The sequence below is a fragment of the Podarcis melisellensis genome (genome assembly GCF_964234715.1).
Source record: "Podarcis melisellensis genome assembly, chromosome: 5".
Classification (NCBI taxonomy): domain Eukaryota; kingdom Metazoa; phylum Chordata; class Lepidosauria; order Squamata; family Lacertidae; genus Podarcis; species Podarcis melisellensis.
The window spans coordinates 19,779,065-19,801,339 of record NC_138537.1 but is presented as its reverse complement, the minus strand read 5'-3'; the positions used below and the strand labels follow the sequence as shown (position 1 = coordinate 19,801,339).

Genomic DNA, 22,275 nt, shown 5'->3' with positions numbered 1-22,275 from the left:
AGTCCCAACCCAGCTAAGAACAGAACGTACAGAGAAGCAGGTTCTGCAGGTTTATTCCTGAACTGAATGGGTGTTGCATCCAGAGAATGGCTGTCCAACAGATAAGTGCCTCAAACGCTAAGCCCTTCCAAAAAAGATAGAATTGTCCCACTCAGCTGATCCAGAATGACAGTTCTGGTAGGTATTCTTATTTTAAGGGAATAATCCCATCCACCACCAACTTAGTGCTTGCCTATGGATATATGTTAAGTAGAGAACCAGCGGGAAGTCTGTGCAAGTCTCACCAACCCCTGTGGGAGATGAAATTTGTGCCAGTTCACATACCGGTAACTGTTCTTCTGTTACCGGGACCATAGCCCCCATGTAAACTGCAAGTTGTCTGTATTTGTAAACTGTCCCTCAGTTTTGTGGGAGCACTGACTTCTGAAATATGTTTTACTCCTTTGAGAGACTTTTGCTTTGTTAATAAGACTGACAAGTATCCACCAATATAGCCAAAGAGGCACAAATTGCTTTCAGGGGTAACCTGGCAAGGCTGTGATTTGTTTTTTCAATACGTGCTTAAAATTAATCAGTAAACAGGCCGTGCAATATTGAGATACTCACATTTACATCTGTGTGATGAATTAAAACACAGAGTGCTGGGAGGATCTAGAAGAGAAAGAGAAAAAGGTATTCAAAATTCTGCAGGAAAGCTCACAGTGATAAAATTTCAATAAAGAAGTAGTTTTACCTCCTGGATCGTTTCCATTGGTGGAGGCGGGTCTTTGTGGCGACACAAGTTGACCATTACCCAAGTAACATTTCTTAAGAAAGTTATGGGAATAGATGGGCTGATGAATGACAGCAGAGGCTTCACCACTCCAAGACTAATGACATAATCTCTACACTGGGGTCCATCACCTGTATAAACATGGAGAAGCTTGTGGGTAGAAGAAATATCAACACTGGTCTATCAAAATTGCTTTTCCCCATTAGGATAGCTCTCTCTGTATGTGAACAGTTTGAAATAAGCAACTTCCAGGTATAGACTCAGTTTGTTAGAATGGTTGATTTGTAGAATTAAGAGTTGGAAAGGGTGCTTGCAAGTCATCTAAGTCCAGCCTCCTCCTTGATGCAGAAAATCTACAAAGGATGGCTGTCCAGCATCTGTTTGAAAACCTCTGGACAGAGAGACGCCACTCCCAAAAACTGAATCCATTTTTAAACTGCTGTTGAAATTCTTTTCTAAGGTTCAGCCAAAATCTACATTCAATAACCTGCCCCTTTTGGGAAAGCAGAAAACAAGCCCTTGCCTTTTTCTGTAACAGCCCTTCAGGCATTTGAATAGTGTTGTTGGGGCAGCATTTGAAATAGTGAGAAATGAGAATGCTTCTACATTTCAGTATTTTTAGCCAATGTGTAAAGTCAGAGTTATGATTGACAAGTGCTATGGAGAAATTTAGAGTAATACACATTTTAGAGAAGACCCCTAAATAACCCAGGAAGTCCTTTCTCCAAAAAATTGTAGAAGAAACTGAATGTTCATTTTCAAACTTTCTTCTTCTTCTTACCTAGTAGAAGCAGAACAGTTGCTGCTGAGAGAAAATAACTAAGAAAACCAGTACTTTAGTGTAGTTGTAAATCAGATTTTTTTTTGGCGGGGGGGGGGGGGGGAGATTCCGCACTCCACCCCTAAGCATGAACATTATAAATCCCTTTTTGTTACAAAAAAGAGAAAAGGGTGCTTATCAATGTTCTGTTAACATGGCTGTAGCTATTATGAGACAGAAATAACTACAACAAATGCTCTTAGAATACACTGCCTGCTTTTTAACAATTTAATCTTGAATTTTTCCAAGTATGGGCATCTTGGCTGCCATAAATCTTATGCCTCATCTGAACTCTCCCCTCCACATACTCCAAATACCATGCTAGGTTGTCCACTGAAACATAGTATTTCCAATCTATGAAAAGCCAACAGTAAATTCAGGAAACTTGAATACTTTGCATGGTTTGGGGAGGTGGGGGGGGAGCAGGACTATTTTTTGTCACTAACAGCTATGTTGTAAGTAGACATTCAAGAGGTTAAGCCTTTTGAAATATGGAAATGCAATTGTGGAAAATGTTTCACCAGTGAGGCCCCTGATTTATTTGTGAGTTCTCCAAAATAGAATACAAATTGGTGTATGACATAAAAGGTATGCAAATATATGCCCTCTTTTGCTGCGGAGGGCCCAATCCATATATAATGCACTAGGTCTAGAAAATCATGTTGGCACCTCACCTATGCACAGGATACACTACGACTAGATATATTAAGCTGGCATAAGAGCTTCTTTAACCTGTCCTGCCCATTTTTGGACATGCATAAAGTCAAGTACGAAGTCATAGCCTTCTTGGCCGAGTGTCCTAGAAGACCTGCCCCCTGTCTTGAAGGCCTTTTCCCACCTGGCCTGGGGGAGGGGCTGACTGACTCCAGCCAAAAAGCCAGAGGCTGCTGAACAGACTCTTGGGCTGGAGTTTTGTTTTGTGAGCTTTGTTGGGGGGAGGGGATTGCTGCTGCTCAGCAGCAGAAAAGCTATAAACTTCTGATTCTTAACTGTTGTAGTTTAAAGGATGTAGCTTGATACAGAGAACTAGAAATGCATATGCTATGCATAGGTATCAGATATTCCACCAACTTGGGGCCTTTGCTTGCTGTGTGATGAATACCGACAATAAGTGCACCATGACCTGAATAACTCATGTAATATCCTTCCATGTGATTTACTTGTCTGAACCTTCATGTGCCTAACTAAAATATGCTTTGGGAAAACACTCCCCCGCACAAACACACAGAACTGTGAACAAGGCATCGCTGGAGAAAAATAGCTTTCATTCCGTAGTAAAATTCTAAGCAGTTCTCATTGTCATAGTAGTGGAGTTTCTACACAGAAATGCAACAAACCTATGATATTGCCTAAAGCCCATACTGCCTGCTCACAAACATTTTGATGGGGCGAATGCAGCAACCTCAAAAAAAGTGGGACAGCATCTGCAAAATAAGGAAAAATATCATTATGACTCATTTTTTTTAGTTTCCATAGCCCGTTGGCTAAGATCTAAGATTTAAACTTTAAATCATGCAATATATAAACAGCCATTCCTGATTCAAAGATATTCAGATTGCAAATCAGGCATAGTCACAATTTGTATAGTTATCACTCAAGTGATACATAATTTCAGGGGCTTAGTGCATGGAACTGAACCTCTTCAGAAAAAAGAAGTGCCTTTCTGAACCTCCAGTTCTTTTTCCAAAGCACTATAATGTTCAAAATAAATCTTTCAAATTTTGTCCAACAGGCAAGATGCACAACTGTGTCTGGAACTTAACATATCTCCCCAATGAGATGTAGCACACTCAGTATGCAGACAGAACAATGATGTGTAAAAGTGGAATTACCACACACTTATTTATGTTCCTTTTGCATTATGGCTGAAGGTAGCATAAAGCCTCCGTCATTGCCACTTCAGTTTTGCAAAGCTCTACAAAGAGTATCCTCCTGTGAAATACCGTATTTTTCGCTCTATAAGATGCACCAGACCATAAGACGTACCTAGTTTTTGGAGGAGGAAAACAAGAAAAAAAATATTCTGAATCCCAGAAGCCAGAACAGCAAGAGGGATCTCTGCGCAGCGAAAGCAGCAATCCCTCTTGCTGTTCTGGCTTCTGGGATAGCTGTGCAGCCTGCATTCGCTCCATAAGACGATCACACATTTCCCCTTACTTTTTAGGAGGGAAAAAGTGAGTTTTATAGAGCAAAATATACAGTACTTCTAAGGATGCAAGGCACTAAAACCCACTGACAGCACTTTTAAATTTCCATTTTTAAAAAATCTTTAAGCAGCCATTGGGTTGGATCCAGAACTCCTGTGAACACTGCTGACAATCTTTCCTACTTCCTGCAGCCTCTTGAACAGCTATGAAGTGTTGGGATAGCTTTTGGAATAGCATGAGAGGTGTCACTGGGATTTGCCAAGGCGGCAGGGAAATTGGTGAAAACCACCTTTCCAGCAGGAAACCCGCATTGGTTCTTCATCCCCTCTGAGAACTGAAGAAGTCCTTTCACTCTGGTAAGGGCAAGTCTGGATCCAACCCATTATAAAAGAAAACTAGAGAAGTAACTCTTTTTTAAAAAATATAAAAAGTCTTTTATACTGATCAAGAAACACTGAAAACAGTCATATATCAGCAGTGGATAGTTCCAGAGATATTCTTCAGATTATATATTTTAAAGGCAATTCCACATATTCAAAACGATGTCCAAACACTAAACAGCAGTTAATCTTAGCTATGATTAGTGAAAATAAGTCAGTTTAAAAGCTTGGTTGGCTTGTTTCCCACTAATCAGAGTTTGTCTAGGTTCAGATGTCACAAGCTGAAGTTGTTCTAAAAAGGAAGAGAGCGTTTATGGATGCCTCTTCATAGTGGTGCCAGAAGGAAGGCGGGAACTAGGCTTGTTATTGTAATGCTAAACTATGGTTTAGTGTTACATGCAAATTTGGCCACAAGCTCCAAATCAATTCGTTGCTTACTAAATCCCATATTTCTGATCACAAAGCGGGAACACCTTCAGTGCTATCCAAATTTAATTTCAATTTAGTGAGAGATTATGTGCACATCTTCCTTTTCAGTGTATGATTCATTGATTAGCTTTTAGAATTCAATCATCCTGGCTACAGCATCAAAGAACCAACTCATTGGCACATGTGAATGAATACCCAAAGAAGAAATATAACATGTGCATAGTTCTACTCAATCAGCAAGGCATTTTTGCAGGAGTTAAGTACTGATTAACTTACTGGATTGAACGACAGCTTGCGTTTGTTCAGAAGTTCCGGATGCAATATTTGTCAGTGCCCATGCTGCTTCAAACTGTAAAGATGGACTAAGAATATAATAAAAAACAAACAACAGTTTATTACAATACCTTTGATCAACTGCTTGAGAAAACAACTGTTCCTTTAAAGGCACATACTCACTTGTCATCTCTTTCAAGGCAGTGCACCAATATGGGTAATATTCCAGATTTTATTAAGTCATCAATAGGCGGGTTGCGATCACTGGAGAGTAGTTTTCTATTCAGAAATATTTGGAAATAGAATATCAAACTTTTGGGCAAAGTTCAAATGGCTCCAATTGATTATTATAGCTAAAAACATGAAGAGCAGCTAACACAGCATACTCCATTTCCTATCTTAACATAAAAATTAAAAAATATGGTAGTAATTAGTCTGATATTTCATAAGTAACAATAAAATACAATTTAAATTTAAACCAGTAATTCTGAATGCATTATCTTATTTCCCCACCCTCTTGACATTTGTAAAATATATTTTGAAGTCCAAAATGTCTTAAATTAAATCAAAATTAAACTGAAAGGAGATCAAAGGCAAGCAAATGTGCCCATTTGCCTCTTTTTAAAAGAGAAGACACCTGGGCCAGAGTGCTAGACAGTACAAAAAGATGCTCATTATCCTGTTACAGAACATCATACACAGAGATTGCTTGTGATTGAAAGAATTGAATAAGACTGGTTCTCTCTTTTTTTAATGGGTAAAATTCTTGTCAGGATGGAGAGAATGGGTGGCTGCAGAAATGTGGAATGCTCTCCCCCAGGGTGGTTTCCCTGGTACCTTTGTTACAAATCTTTAGGCGCCAGGCAAAATCATTTCTCTTCTCCAAGGCCTTTGGCTAATTAAACAATCTATGGCCTTTAAACTGGGGGAAGGGTGTGGGTTATTGTCTTCATTTGTTATTGCATTATGCATTCTTGTGTTTTTATATGGTAAACCACCCTGTGAATGATGGTATATAAATTTTATAAATAAAATAAAGAGGTACATGTGTGAGCGGAAGTGTGAGGTGCCAAGCATCTTGAGCAAAAGGGTATAGGGTGCCTCTACTCCTGAAGCACCACCCCTGCCTTAAACAGAACAAAGGTTTCTTGTATATCTTGGAGAGAAGAGTTTAGAGCTGGACAACTGGCTGGTCATGTATTTCATGAGGCCAAAGAATGACACTACACATGTGACAGTCTACTGCTGTTTATTTCATTATCAAGCCATGTTTAGCAAGAGAAGGAGTGAGAACTGTTTTCCCCCTAATCTTGAAGCAGTCAGGTTCATACCCATGATACATTAGATAATGCATGAAGATAGAACAGGTCAAGCTGTTGCCACTGATATATGGGAGAGCTGCCTTTAAAAACTGACATTAAATATTTTAATATATTAATGAAATATTTATAGACCACACTTTATCTATCCAGGTACTGGGTCTGAGTCCAGAATATAAATCAAAAAAGGCAAAAAAATATGAAGGCAGTTAAAACTATGACATCAAAATATTGAAACCATGGGTAGCCAACATGGTGCCATCCAGATATTGTTGGACTATAAAGTCCCATCAACTCCATCCAGCCTAGTCAATGATCAGGGATGATGGGTGTTGGGAATTCAAGAACATCTCAAGGAAACCAAGCTATGAATAAATATAACCCTGGGATAATCACTCATTTAGAAATCCTTAAAATGTCCCATCAAATAAATCAGTCTTGATCTAATACCATCATGATAGCAATGTTGGCACCAGCAGCACTTTTAAATGAAGGGTATTTTACATATCAGGTGCAGGTTAGTTCACTTTCCCTGACAATGGAACAAGGAGAAGAGCCCCTCTGGCAACTGCAACTAATTCTTCAGGTATGTGACCCAATACCTTGAACTGGGCTCAAAAGCAGATAAGCAGCCAATATAACTCTGAAAATTGGCATTAAGCAACTCTATTTGGCCGTACCCATTAAAATTCTGGTAGCTGCATTCTACACTTATTGAAGCTTCCAGTTTGTCTTCAAGGCAGTCTTGTAACTTCATGGAAGTTGCAAGAGCATGGACTGCTGTGGCAAAATAGTCCCTGTCCAGCACAAGCTGGTTACTTTCTTTGGCTCTTTTTAATTCCTCTCTTAATTTAACTGTTAAGATGGTCCTGGCATTCCAGGATAAAAGTTAAAGAGGGAGAACACTTATTTCATGAATCATTCAATTACATGTTATATAACCTTCTTGAAAGTTATATTTGGCAAACTAACAAAACATCTGACCAACCATCCAACTTTTTTCATCTATCAAAAGTGCACTATTTTAAAAAAATACCCTCAAACAATTTCCCTTAATATATATATAATTTTATGCCCAGTTACTTCTGGCATTTTGTGAAATATTGATTTCATCAATATTTGCATGCAAAAAATGGAATTCAATTGCTGATCAACTTGTGCTCCAAACCATTTTATAATATGTCAAATACAGATTATCAAAGTAGTGTTCACATTAAGAGCACATTAAGAGAACCAACATTTTCAGTCATAACACAGTACAGCTACCGATTCCATTAACAAACTGTACTACCATAGAAGAAAACATATCTGAGTAAATTATTCTCTTACCTTGCAGCCTGCACTGCACTTAACTGGATACCTTGGTTGTCACTTGAAGCATTCTAAGAAATAAATATATTTAAAAATCAGGACTTTCACAATATAAGTGAATTTTAAAAACAGAAGTGGTTAAGATACTTACCTGCACTATTGCCTCTAGAGACGTGTTTTGCTGAAACAAATATCAAAGCATTAGAAATACATTCAAAAAGACATATGTATATAATATTTAATCACAAATTAGTTCTTACCACTCTGAAGTCACCATCTATATCAGAATCTTCACAGATATCTTCATGAGGTACGTTTCGTCTCTTTAACAGATGCTCATCTCTTTTGTTCTTTTAAATACAAAATACAAATTACATTCAGACAAGGGGTACCTGCTTTCCCCAATGCTTTAAAAGTGTATTATAAATATTTGTAAAATTTTAAAAATGCAAATATGTAATGTAAGAAAAATGCAGTGTACAAAGCAATAAAAAATATTAATGGTAGAAAATACCATAAGAGGCTTTTAATTCATATTACAGTACAGTGGTGCCCCGCTAGACGAATGCCTCGCAAGACGAAAAACCCGCAAGACGAAAGGGTTTTTCGGTTTTTGCGACGCTTCGCTAGACGATTTTCCCTATGGGCTTGCATCGCAAGACGAAAGCCCATAGGGAAATCTCGGGGACCTTTTTTTAAATGCTGGCGGTGGGGAGCAAAGCCTTCCCCCCCCTCCGGACTTCAGAAGAGGTCCAGGAAGGCCGGCGGGGGCGAAAGGCTTTGCTCCCCACCGCCAGCATTTTAAAAGCGGTCCGGGATAGCAGGGAAGCGCTTCCCGCTATCCCGGACGGCTTTTGAAGGCAGGCAGGGGGGGCAAAGACTTTTGCCCCCCCCTGCCTGCCTAACCGGGGGCTTTTAAATCGCCCCGGGACTGTCCGGGGCGATTTAAAAGCCCCCGGACGGCTTTTGAAGCCTCCCCCCCCGCCCGGCTTCGGGGCATCATCCCGATGCCGGGCGGTGGGGCAGGAACGCCTCCCCCAGCCGCCCGGCTTCGGGGCATCGTCCCGATGCCGGGCGGTGGGGCAGGAACGCCTCCCCCCCCGCCCGGCTTCGGGGCATCGTCCCGATGCCGGGCGGTGGGGCAGGAAAGCCTCCCCCAGCCGCCCGGCATCGGGGCATCGTCCCGATGCCGGGCGGTGGGGCAGGAAAGCCTCCCCCAGCCGCCCGGCTTCGGGGCATCGTCCCGATGCCGGGCGGTGGGGCAGGAAAGCCTCCCCCAGCCGCCCGGCATCGGAACGATGTCCCGAAGCCGGGCGGCCGGGCGGGAAAGCCTCCCCCCCCCGCCCGGCTTCGGGGCATCATCCCGATGCCGGGCGGTGGGGCAGGAACGCCTCCCCCAGCCGCCCGGCTTCGGGGCATCGTCCCGATGCCGGGCGGTGGGGCAGGAAAGCCTCCCCCAGCCGCCCGGCTTCGGGGCATCGTCCCGATGCCGGGCGGTGGGGCAGGAACGCCTCCCCCAGCCGCCCGGCTTCGGGGCATCGTCCCGATGCCGGGCGGTGGGGCAGGAACGCCTCCCCCAGCCGCCCGGCTTCGGGGCATCGTCCCAATGCCGGGCGGTGGGGCAGGAAAGCCTCCCCCAGCCGCCCGGCATCGGAACGATGTCCCGAAGCCGGGCGGCCGGGCGGGAAAGCCTCCCCCCCCCGCCCGGCTTCGGGGCATCATCCCGATGCCGGGCGGTGGGGCAGGAACGCCTCCCCCAGCCGCCCGGCTTCGGGGCATCGTCCCGATGCCGGGCGGTGGGGCAGGAAAGCCTCCCCCAGCCGCCCGGCATCGGAACGATGTCCCGAAGCCGGGCGGCCGGGCGGGAAAGCCTCCCCCCCCCGCCCGGCTTCGGGGCATCGTCCCGATGCCGGGCGGTGGGGCAGGAACGCCTCCCCCAGCCGCCCGGCTTCGGGGCATCGTCCCGATGCCGGGCGGTGGGGCAGGAAAGCCTCCCCCAGCCGCCCGGCATCGGAACGATGTCCCGAAGCCGGGCGGCCGGGCGGGAAAGCCTTTGTCCCCCCTGCCTGCCTTCCCAGGGGCTTTTAAATCGCCCCGGACAGCGGAGAAGTCCTCCGCTGTCCCGGGCGATTTTAAAATGCCGCCCGCCAGAAGAGGTCGGGGGAAGGCTTTTTCCATAGGAACGCATTAATTGATTTTCAATGCATTCCTATGGAAAACCGTGCATCGCAAGACGAAAAACTCGCAAGACGAAGAGACTTGCGGAACGAATTAAAAAGTAAATGTGTTACATGATTTACATAACCTGACACAGTACACATTTACATTCACTATTGATAATTTGCCAACCAAATTTTATGTTCATATAGGTAACAGTTTTGTGCAATTCTAAAGCTTGCATGTTCCAAAGTTTTAAATGATCAAGTACGTAAACTTTTTGGGGAGGAACAGAGTAATGGAACATAAGAGTGATCTATTCATGGAGTTTTACATGGAGCAATTGAGGAATGGAAGCCACGGATGAAAAAGAACTATGCTGTTGAAAGGTTACTGTAAGTCACTTTAGAAATATCTAGAATTCTGAAAAGCAGCATAAAAACTAACTTAGAACAGTACCCAACAAAGTAGTTCCATTAGTGAAAGGTCTGGCTGCATAAAGGAACTTCTCCCTCACATCTCCCAGCACCTAACTAAATCTTTTGAGAAGATCTGGAGAAGGCATGGGGCGGTGGGTAAAAGGAAATCCTGACACTAATGCAAGCACTTTGTTGGGTACCAACCTAAATAAATAAAATGCCTAATACCAATCAATTTTTTTTGGCCAATTATATATATAGGTGCCAACCTATTTACTCTCAAACAAAATTCTTATAGATATGCCAAGGAAACTGGCATTCTACTATTGGATTATGGATCTTATATTAATATGTATATATGCATTTACTTGATGCTGTTCTTTTCCCACTCCAAAGTTTCAGACTTTTTGGGAGGAACAGAGTGATGCAAGCAAAAAGCAAGTTGTCTGTGCAGAAATGTGCCTTACGTGGCAATAGTCAAGGAACAGCAGCAATGAGAGAGAAAGGAGTATGCAGAGCAAATAGCTATCCCCGAACATCGGAAGCTCTGTAGACCGCCTCTAAATTCTGAGCACGTATCATCCCAAACGTATTTTAAAACTTTTTCTGCAGTCAAAGTGAGAGCCAAAATTCTCCTAATACATTTAATACAAATAACCCCAATTATTTTTGAAAAGGATTTTCCTTGCTACACATGCCCAATTAAACTTCAGTGCAATTTGTATCTACATAAGGAAAATAAGTATTATCAGTGATACACACCAAAACAAAAAAGTCAATTGTACAGCAAAGGAATAACTTGGGTAAATAATTACTTTATAACATGCAAAGCTTAAAGAAATCCATAATTATACATAGAAAACAATAACACATATTTAAACAGCAGTATTAGTAGAGCTGAATGCTTCAAGAGAAATCAAACAGAGGTGAGACGAATCAAATTTAAGCAGTTTAGCACTGCAGCTAGTTACCAATTAAAACATTGACCATAGCTGGGAAAATTCTAATGACAGGGAAAAGTAGTATTTCAGGAATGAAGCATCTGGAGTTTTCCATCAACAAATAAGAAACATAAGTTTGTAAATTTATGAACTTTGTATGTTAGCCATACTCGGTGAAGAACCATTAAAACCTAAGTCAATTGATTTCAATGGGAATCTGCAAGTGTGACTAACACTAGTTTTCACCCAGAGCACAGATAACCTATTTCATTCTAAAAACTGCACTGCCTTACAGGAAACTTTCTGAGGGTGGCATGTCAGTGTTGAGTGCAGGCAGAGTCAAAAGAGGGCAAATCAACAGCAGGCTACATTCCAGACGTGCAGAAACCAGAGATTTCTACAACCACCCTCAAGCAAGAGCATTCAAAAAGGACACAAAGCAGGTCAAGGGATATGAACTAGGAGAGTTTCAAGGGCTGAAAAGCAAGGCCTGGAGGTTTTCATCCTTGCACAGTACAACCGCATCTTGCGTGCAATTAACTTGTGCAATTTCAATACTGCATGGCTGAAAGCTGGCTAGTTGAAATCCTGCAAATTGCATGCACGATGGAGAGCTTAAAATTTCCTTTTGCATGTGATATGGAAAGAGCTTTTTATCTCTCGGACGTGCTTACTGGGGCTCTGAAACGCTCTCACAAAATCTTGCAGAGATAGCCCTGCAAGATAGCGCGAGAGCATCCCAGAGCATGGTAAGCAAGAGTGGTTATGCTGGGGTGATTTGGGTATACGAGTTTTTTCATATATGTGCCATCCCCGGAACATAATCTTCATGCAAGATGCTTTTGTATGATAAACTGAAGTCACCAAACAAAATTGACTGGCATTAGATTTAGGGCAATTAAAAAATAGTACTTCATACAGTTCATAATTAGCCAATGGAATTCACTAAAAGATGCAGTAATGGCCATTAGTTTAGGCAGCTTTTAGAAAGATTAGAAAGTTTCATGTTCTCCTCTATGGATAGGCATACTATAGGATCTTCTAATATATGAGTGCTCTCCCATGCTTTCTAAAATAGAAGGGAGCTTTCCCATCCAGTCTACAGATTAGCATTTCTTCAATGATTATAGCAGAAATGTCAGGATGTTTGCCTATTTCACACTTCCAGCCAACAGTATGATGAGCAGAAGCAAATACATCACACATAAGACTAATCAGGTTCATTACCAAGCTACTAAACCACACATGTAGCATCCTGCTTTGGAAAAGAAACCAGTCTCCTGGTTAGCATCCCTACAAGCTTCCAGCAACATTTTTCTTGCTTGAAAATTGAGGGGCACACAAAACGGAGGGCACAACAGAAAGCCGTACTTAATCAATGCAATGATTTTACTGTAAATGTCAAAATCTCACCTGTAACTTAAAACTATTTGTCATATATTCACTTGAAGGTAAAAAAGAACTTCAGAATTCATGGGGGGGGGGGGAGTCAAATCATGCTAACATACTAAGTGAAAAGAGAAACTGCGCAATTTCTTAATGTTGTCAATAAAAAGGCATGATTGTTACATTACTTTAGAACAATGCAATTCAGGAGATAATTGCTAGAAATTATGGGCTTGATCCAGTCTAAAATGGCAGAACTTCTGTGGCTCATGTTCCTTGACTGATCAGAGGTGGCAGAGGATTTTTTAACATGGGGAAAGGGAACAGAGCACATTTCTATATTCTTTATGGCAGTGGTTCACAAAGGGTATGGCACACCACACTGGTGTGGCAGATGAGGATGGCAAGTGTGGTGGGAAGATTCAAGGACAGTCAAAGGAACATTTAAATAGTATATTTTTTTATTTGCAGAATATGGATAGGTATTTTTTTCAAAATCAATCACTGCTCAGAGTTGTTTCTTTTTGTTTTCCAATGTATTTATTATCAATAATTTTTTTTTGGTGTGGCACGAATCAATTTTAATTCTAAAAGTCTGGCCCTGAGAAAAGAGTTTGGGAACCACTGCTTTATGGGGACTGCTGCACCTGCAGTGGATTGGATCAAGCCCGCACTGAATTAGGTGATAAATAGCATTAAATCTTACCTTTCTTAATTCCACAACAACTTCATTTCGTTGTCTTCTCATAGTCTGTAAAGTTACACAAGAAAGTTACATCTAGTTTCCACTGTTTATTAAGGCACAAACTACAGTGTCTTGAGACCTAAATGCCAATGTGGGGTTCAAACAATTCCCCACATGAAATTATAGGTTAACTATTCGAAGCATTAAAACTGCATACCCTTCGTTGTGGCTGTCTGAATTGGCTGCCTCGAGCCTTAAAAATGAATATTTAGCATTAGAAATTTGATGAAAGAAAAGTAGGTACAGTATTCAACTACTGAAACCAATGTAACTAGTTAAGGGGAAGCCTGGGGTCATATTTTAATACATGGTTTTCCTTTTATAGCTCTCATGTTTATTTTTCTTATTTATATCTTACTTTTCTTCCATCATAGAACCCAAAGCAGGGATCACCCATCTAGACACTGACCAGACCCAGACCTGCTTAGCTTCAGCCAAGGAGATGGGTGATGCTTTTAGATCATACCCTCATCCACTATGGCAAAATGAAGTAACCTAGCTATTGCCAAATCACATTCTCTCATGAAAGTAAATCTGATACAGAAGATACAGATTTAGTCTCTCTATCTGAATACTACCTAATGTTAGCAGTGGTTTTCTTCTAGAAAAAAAAGGTACTGTTACTATGTATACTTGAGTACTTGCAGAAAAGAAACACTAACTGTTAGGCAGTTGACATTTTTACTAATTGTATACAGACCAGTGAAACCTGCAACAAAATAAATAACAGTAACCCACCTGGCCTGAAAAAAAGGATAGCATGATCAGGTCATGGGTGTGAACAGAAGGGAAGAAAAAAAATCAATATTTGTTGTTTTCTAAGCCTCCTGGACCTTCTTCTGCTGTGCTACATAAAAACACCAGAAGGATCAGTTTTAGTGCTGGCTGTCAGACCTGAGCCATTTGAGGGGCCAAAACAAGAAAGGAAAACCACTCTTTTCCTTTCCTTCCTTAAACATTCCTGTACATTACAGGAAGTGGGGGTGATTTCTAAAACATTAGGAGACATAGCCTCTCAAACCTAATCACACACCCCCTTATTTTCTTCAGCTGGCATCTACATCTATATTCACTAGGAAAGCCAAACTCAGTAGGTCCCTGAGCAGACTGAGTATACATGCATCCCATAATTCTCAAAGTTAGAGAATTGTGGAGTGCGTTCTGCTGGTGCTACTTAGCTCAGGGAACTTGCCTACACTGTTCCTTGTCTACCATCACTGTGGTACTTTAAAGAACGGGGTGAAACAGCTAGGGAAGCTGTATCACCCCGTCCCAATATTTTTAGGAAAACTTTCAATTGATCTAAATAGAAGATTGACAATTGCTTTAAAGAAGCATATTTTCATACCAATACTATGGCTTTCAAAAATCAGTGTAGATCTGTGCCAAATTTAAAAAGTACTTTAAAAGCAGTGACAAAAAAAAGCAATGGATAGAAAGATTATAGAGAAGGAAAACATCTAAAAATACAACCCTGTTCAACACCTAACCAACAGTATTGTTGCTCAATATTTAAAGTAAGTATTTCAGGCACGTCCATTCATGTTCTATTGTCCAAAACTGACATTGACAGCCAGAGGTTTCACACCAAGGATTTCCTATAGGAAGGCGTTTCTAACACACACCCATCGGCATACATAGAGGCAACAAAATATCTGATTAAACTCAGACAGGGTCAATAGTTCAAGCATGAATGAAAATGTGGCTTATAAAATCTGAGAATATGTTGAGAGCCACTGCACAAGCAAAATTAATAGGGACACCAGAAAATCACTAAAGCACCCCCTGTAGCATTGGTTCTAAAGGTTTGTTGTACTCATTATACCTACTTGGAAACTACTACTAATTCAGAATGTGACAGCTAGGCTGGTGACTGGGAGTGGAGAACACATAACACTGGTACTGAAAAACCAACATTGGCTCCAAGTACGTTTCCAAGCACTATCTGAAGTGTTGGTGCTGAACTTTAAGGCGCTAAACTGCTTTGGCCCTGTATTCTTTGAAATTTCCATTGCAGCAAAGAAAAGTTAGTTCTTTGTTTAAATTTAAAGCAAAGTGAATTGCCTCTTCAGCAGGTGGCATGAATCTTAAAGATACCACAGTCCTTCAATTTTCTCCTATATTATTATGGTCTCAGGGATCACTTAAAACAATACCATGGTCCACTGAATTGCTAGAGACTCTGTCCAGTACTGCTCATCTCACACCTTGCCTCACATCCATAAAGATTGGCAATATGGCTTTGAGTTGCTCCTGCCACCTTCTCCAGTTTGTACTTATATTTGTGAAAATCCAGTTTTAAAAACTGGAGCTGCTAGTCCAAAGGCAATCTTAATATCACGAAGCCAATATGTATCCTCTGAAGTACAAAATCTGATTTTAATGCAGAAGTGACTCCACTTCCAGGATCAAGAACGAATTTCTGCTATCTACACAGATCTAGGAACCCTCTGATCAGGTCTCACCAACTGCACAAGTAAACCAAGAGATTGCTTTAGGTCAGTGTTTCCCAACTGGGGGCCATATGGGAACGCCAGGATATTCCAAGGGCGCCACAGGTGAAAATTGAGTAAATGGGACACCACAGCACAAGGCTAGGGGGCCACAGAGGGAAGTGAAGAAAAGAAATCAGTAATATATATATATATATATTCCTGATTGGTTGGCTATCCACTTGGCCAATCGCAAGCGGATACGGGTGGCAGCCCACGAGGGCCTAACACTTCTTTTTGCCATGTGTGTTTTCCTAGAGCAGTCCTGGTTTGTTTCCTGTGGGAAAGGGCGATCGTTGAGGTTCTCATTTTGATCAGTAGAGCCCATGATCCAGAACCCCCAGGTCAGATAAGTGCGGGGTGGGGTGGCAATGGGTAGGCCAGTGTGAGTCAGAGCTGCTGGTTGCTACCACCAGAGCTAGACCCAGTGGCAGCCTGGGCCTGGCTCTGCACGGCATAGGGTGCAATCCACCCCAGCACCTAGCTGAACGGGGTTGTCTGGTGCTGCTGATTTGCATCTAGTAAATAGCTAAGTGTCTACACAAAAGAAAGCCACACTGAGTTCAGTGAGGTAAGGGTTTGTGGGGCTATAGTGTTTTATCTGGGCAGCCAAGGCTCCTCTGGACAACATCATCTTTTTGCACCAGGTCAGTGAGGACCACTTGCTTTAAAAAATTCTCCTATTTTCACATAACTCCCTGTACGCCTTTTGGACTGTATCTGTAGGTCCCCCCCCCCGTGTCAAATAAGTGTTGTTTACTTTTTATAATACATAGAACATGGATCTCCCTCGGCAGCTTCTGGACTCCTTGCAGGTTTCTAAGCAGAGGTTGGATGGCCATCTGTCATGGATGCTTTAGCCGAGTTTCCTACATTGCAGGGGGATGCACTAGAAAGATGACCCTTGAGGTCCCTTCCAGCTCCATGATTCTATGTTTTTCAGCTTCAACAATATTTCATTATCATTTTATGTAATTGTATTTTGTATAAATTATAAAAATTATAAATAAAACACATTCTATTTACAAACAAAACATTTAAATAACTACTTTTCTTCCAGTAGGATGGGGAGGCATGCGTGTAGCCAAGATTTCTGTCAGGGAGACAGAACCTCAGATTTGTATTAATTTTTACTTATTTGGGGGGCAGCTGCCCCCCGGGCTATGCTCTTGGGGGTCCACAGGTCAGGAAACATTCCTTTAGGTGACGGTATTTTTAGATGTAGCAATAAGAACAGTGCATGATCTGAGATTATGTCTCAGGATCTCTTGCAATGACGGCATGTAATCAGAAATGTGGGTCAGCATCCTCTGAAATATTGTAGAGGATCCTGTGATGCATCTCACTCAATATGCACTCGAACTATGTAGCAAAGTATTTCAGGAAGGTCCTAAATCTTCCCACACTCCAACTACAAACTAGAATATTTCAGAGGTGTAACATTCAGAATGTAATGTCCCTGAGCTTCAGCATCAATACAGAATTGCAACATTATAAAAGTAGGATTTGCTGATGACAGCAGGGCAGAACAACTTCTGAAGGAACCATTGGGCATAATGACTCTTGAAAAAATTCAAATCACACTACAAAATGCATCTATGACAAGCATTAGGAGAGCAAAGGTTTGCTTTAGGTCAATGTCAGAGAAACACCGATTTGTAGAGTTGTACCCCAAGGGTCATCTAGCCCAACCCCCTGCAATGCAGGAACCTCAGCTAAAGCATCAGTGACATGGCCATCCAACCTCTGCTTAAAAACCTCCATGGGAGAAGCGTTCACAAGCCCCTGAGGGAGTTCCACTGTCCATACCACTGTCAAACAGCTCTTACTGTCAGTGTTCTTCCTAATGTTTAGTCAGAAATTCCTTTCTTGGAACTTGAAGCCATTGGTGCGGGTCCTACCCTCCAGAGCAAGAGAAAACAAGGTTGCTCCATCCTCCATGTGACAGCCTTTAGTTATCTTAAGATGGCTATCATATCTCCTCTCAGTCTCTTCTTTTCCAGGCCCAATATAACCAATTCCCTCAAACCATTCCCCATAAAGCATGGTTTCCAGACCCTTGATCATCTTGGTTGCCCTCCTCTGCACATCACCTTCCAGTTTGTCAATATCCTTAAGTTGTGATGCCCAGAACGGGACACAGTACTCCAGGTGTGGTCTGATCAAGACAGATTAAAGCAGTACTTTCCTTGATAAGGATATTATACTCTGTTGATGCAGTCTAGAATAGCATTAGCTAAGCATGTGATCTAGTAAGACCAGTCTTTTTCACATGTACTACCGGTAAGCCAGATGTCCCCATCTTATATTTATGCAGCTGGTTCTTCCTGCTTAAGTGTAGAACCTTACATTCATCCCAACTGAAATTCATTTTGTTAGTTTGGGCCCAGTTCTCCAATCTGTTATGGTCATCTTGAATCCACATTCTGTCTTCTGCCACATTAGCTACCCATTCCAGTTTGGTACCATCAGGTAACTTAATTGGACCTGCCTCCATTAACCCCAAACCCCACTACTCCAATAGTTAAAAAAAAAGACAGCAAGCTGGTTGTTCAACTCCACAACACATCTAATTGTTTAAAACACAAAGCTAGTTTAAAAACCTGTGTTTGGACTTTACAAAATAGGTTTATTCATAGTCTACTAACTGTTAAGTAGTGTGGAACTGTGTTATTGATTGTTCCTCTGATATATGTTATCTTGTATAACCTAATGGGCTTATTACTGTGACATAACTCTATGTGTGCTCAATTACCCCAAGAAATCCAGAGAATGTAGATCTGAGCATCCTAGGCTTTTTCAAGGAAGATATGCAGTTTTTTGAAGGGGGACTCTAAATGCACATCAAATATCCTGCACCCACAGCAAATAATTGGATCAGAGTGCATGAATACTTTGGCAATCAGAGCCTCAGAGACACTAATTTCAAAATGACAGAAGGTATCTCATACACTGGCATAAATCATGTTTCCCCCTGTCCTTTTCATTACTTTATCTCACAATGATCAAATGGTATCTGTAAAAATACTACTTCAAAATTTATCTCTGAAAAAAATGGGTGTTTTACAAACTCCTGAAAATTAAATCATATGTTGGATTTTCCAACTGCACCTTGGAAACTAGGATTGCAATTCTAAACAAATTTATTGGAGATCAAGCCCAGGACAATACAATGAGAATTAATTCTAAGTAATAAACACAAGTGGGATTGAACTGTAAAGCTTATTAGAATTAAAAGTGATCTAGTGTAAAATGCAGTGTTATAAAGGCTTATGTTAAATATGCCGATTCAGAAACAGCAGAACAGTAAGTAAATCCAGATCATGGTCACAAAGACAGATGGATTTTGGATGACTAAGGAATTTGATTCAATACTGGGGATCCCTTTGTCCTGGGAGCACAGGACTCATGCAGAAGGTCTGTTTTCAGGAGAGCAGGGAAGTGGAACCTAGGGCTACCATGAAATATTCAGTTCCACACCCCATAGAGTGCTGTACAATCCTACTCTACAGAAAAGCAAAGTGGGAAAGCCCTCTTTTTAAAAAGCTGTATAGTTACCATGTCAACAGCTGACAGACTAATTCCAGTATTTTTCATGTTTTGAATGAAAGCTTTAAATAAGCGTATCACAAAACAGATGCAAAATGTTCAGCAGTTGCTGCCTAGAATACATGACATTTATGAAGAATTCAAAAGTTATGCTAGCTGCTGGCAAGTATGCAGGTAAATTAGTGAAGGGCAAAAATTCAGGATATTTTCCCAACTGATTAATCAGAAATACACAATATTTCTATGAAAAAATGAAAAGCAGAGGGCAGCAGTATACAAGTCATGGATTCTTCTTGGAACTACAGTTTTCTTCAGAGAGATCAAGGCTCTTGGAAAAAATGCAACAACCTCACAAAATTAACCACTTTCACTTAAGGAAAAATTGTGATTTTTAGGCCTCTCTAAATGAAACATGAAGTGCCATCTTATATACATTTACTCAGAAGTCCCACTGAATTCAATGGGATTTACTCCAGACAAGTGTGTGTGTGTGTGTGTGTGTGTGTGTGTATATATATATATATGATAGTAGTTTTAAGAATAATAGCTATACTGTGACTATCTTCTCAATTTAAAGATGAGATTGAGGCTAAAGGACTGTTTACCTGCCAGTAATTCTGGGGGCAAGAGAGATATAAACTGGGACATATTGCTTTCATGCACTTAACAAATACATGTTAAGTGCCATGGGTGGCCAATCTGTGACACAGACAATGTAATTGGCAGGTATCTGCTCACCAGAACTGTGTGACTGCATGTTCCATAGCTCAGCATCTAGGGGCACAAACTATCTCATGGCACACCAGGGGGTGGGGTTACATATGTATTCATTTGGCTCTAGATTGGCACACGCTCAGAAGAGGAGTTTGGATTTGATATCCCGCTTTATCACTACCCTAAGGAGTCTCAAAGCGGCTAACAATCTCCTTTCCCTTCCATCCCCACAACAAACTGTGAGGTGAGTGAGGCTGAGAGACTATACCACGCTGGCTCTCAGACATGCCTTGTGGAATCAGCTAGCCAATCAGCCTGACCACCGTTGTTATACAAGGTTGTGTATAACTTGGGACAGAATCCTGAGCTGCTCCAACCTGTATTGATATTCTACACTACTGAAAAGAGGGGTAATTATGTTTACATGCTTTTGCTCTCCACAGCTGACTATATCCAAAGCCAGATCTTTGACGAGACACTTGAAGTCATACTCTTATTTTATTTTTAAACACGGGGAAGACAGACTGTCAACTTGGTGAAAAATACTTGGAAATATTTCCCATTTAACTGCTTTAAGTTTAAACTAGCATTTAAATAAAATGCATGTGAACATGTTTCTGCTGAACACAGGTGAATGGTTCTGGGAGCAGTCACTAACTTTGAAGAAATGCTGATTAAAATTTGGTTTTAATATGGTCAACTTGGGGCTGGGTTTTACATATTTTAAAACGCTGCATGCGTATTCTGCCTGTTTGCACCGTGACAGTGTGGCTAAGGAGGCTAATTACATCGAGTACTGCCAGGTAACACGGTAGGTATGTGTGTATATATATACACACATACACATACATGCACACACAGAGACATATATATATATAAATATATAAAACAAACTACCGTGTTACCTGGCAGTACTCGATGTAATTAGCCTCAACCACACTGTGTATATAAATATATAAAACATGTAGCGCCCTAAAAGCTATTTTTGCCGTGGTGTGTAGCTCACAAAGTCTGGTTCCTACGGAGAAAACGCGTGTCACGGGAAGCGGAGAGAGAAAGCAGAAGAGAAAACATGTCATCTGACAGGCAGTTTCCATGTCAGGCAGCTGAGTGGGTGGGTAGAGAGGGGCGCCTCCATCCGCTCCAGCAGGGCTGCTGCCCTCCTCCCATTTCCCGCTCTGCTAACCCTGGCCCCAGCTACTGCCCCTTCCCACCCGCCTGCCGGGAAAGTCCGAGGCCCAGGACGGAAAAGGAGAGGCAGAAAAGGCCTGCCCCGCTCTCTCCTCCAACGCCCCCCCGCTCGCGAAGCATCCTCGCCACGGCGAGCAGAAGCGACCAGGCCTGGGCCCTCCCAAAGCCCGCGGGTACGGAGTGGCGACGCGTCCCCTCGTGAGGAAAAGCCAGCCAACCCCACCCACCCGCCGGCCGGCCTGCCCTGTCTCGGACGGAGCGGCCGAGTCCGGCTCAGGCCTCGCCTCGAGATAGGTAGGCCTCGCCACGGGAGATTAGCAGAGACGCCACAGCCAACCGCCTCTGCGGCGGAGGCCTTGTCCGAACTGATCCCCGACCTCGCTTGCCGGCCCACCCGGCCCCTCCCTTCGCGCGAAGCGGGCTGCTAGGCCCGGGCTAAGGAGGGAGAAGAGCTACCTCCAGGTCTCGGCCTTTGTTCTTAAAGTTCTTCAGCCGTTGGTTGTCCAGCTTCTCGTTGTCGGCCATGGCGGGAGGTAGGGAGCGCGGCCTCTCCTCTTGCCTCTCCTCCCTCCTCTTTCTCCGTCGACACCCAGGCCGGACCCAGCCGGGCCCCTGCTTCCCGGCGCCGCTTCCGCCCCTTCGCCTCGCTGGCTCGCCTTCCCTTCTGCGCCGCGGCGGGTCTCCCTGGCTGGCCTGGCTTGGTGGCGGGCTGGCGGGCCAAACCGGGCGGCCTCCTCCTCCTCCTCCTCTCGCCTGCTCAAGTCGCTCCCCGCTGGCTTAGGCCTTCCCAGGGCGGCGGAATGTGCCGGTAGCGAAGGGAAGAGAGAGCGAGAGAAAGATAGGGGGGAGGGAGGGGAGGGGACGGGCATGGGGCAGGGGAGGAGGCAACAGCCTCGCTCTCAGACGGACGGCAACGGCCACGCCCACCTCTCCCTCCCTCGCGCGCGCTCGCTCGCTCTCCACCCCTCCTCCCGGCACCACCCCCCTCCGACAAGCGCTGGCCTGATTGGCTGGCTCTCCTTGATGGGCAAAGGGGAGGCTCGCCGGCACGCTGGAAAGAGTGGAGGTGGGTGGGAGGAAAATACGCTTTCGAGGGGGAGGGGGGAGGAGGAGGAGAGGAGAAGAAGGCGGGGCCGTGAGGGGAGCGAACGGCGCGAGCTCGGGTTTCGCAGCGCATTTCCTTCCCCAACCGCCAGGGGGGAAGCGGCTCTTTCCCCGCCCCCTCACGCG

At 43.1% G+C, this 22,275-nt stretch overlaps 1 protein-coding gene across 1 annotated transcript in view; it reads right to left on the bottom strand.

Moving 5' to 3' along the window:
* The window catches only part of KPNA4 (karyopherin subunit alpha 4), a 31,989-nt gene extending 10,070 nt beyond the window's left edge, over window positions 1-21,919 (bottom strand). Inside the window, exons 1-10 of the mRNA XM_081911113.1 lie at window positions 21,502-21,919; window positions 13,061-13,105; window positions 7,712-7,801; window positions 7,603-7,632; window positions 7,470-7,522; window positions 5,005-5,100; window positions 4,825-4,910; window positions 2,930-3,016; window positions 734-903; window positions 607-651 (exon numbers count right to left, since the gene is read on the bottom strand). Coding sequence (XP_081767239.1) covers window positions 607-651; window positions 734-903; window positions 2,930-3,016; window positions 4,825-4,910; window positions 5,005-5,100; window positions 7,470-7,522; window positions 7,603-7,632; window positions 7,712-7,801; window positions 13,061-13,105; window positions 21,502-21,570 — 771 coding nt within the window. The 5' untranslated portion in view covers window positions 21,571-21,919. The remainder of the gene's footprint in view (window positions 1-606; window positions 652-733; window positions 904-2,929; window positions 3,017-4,824; window positions 4,911-5,004; window positions 5,101-7,469; window positions 7,523-7,602; window positions 7,633-7,711; window positions 7,802-13,060; window positions 13,106-21,501) is intronic.
* Window positions 21,920-22,275: the final 356 nt, after the last annotated feature.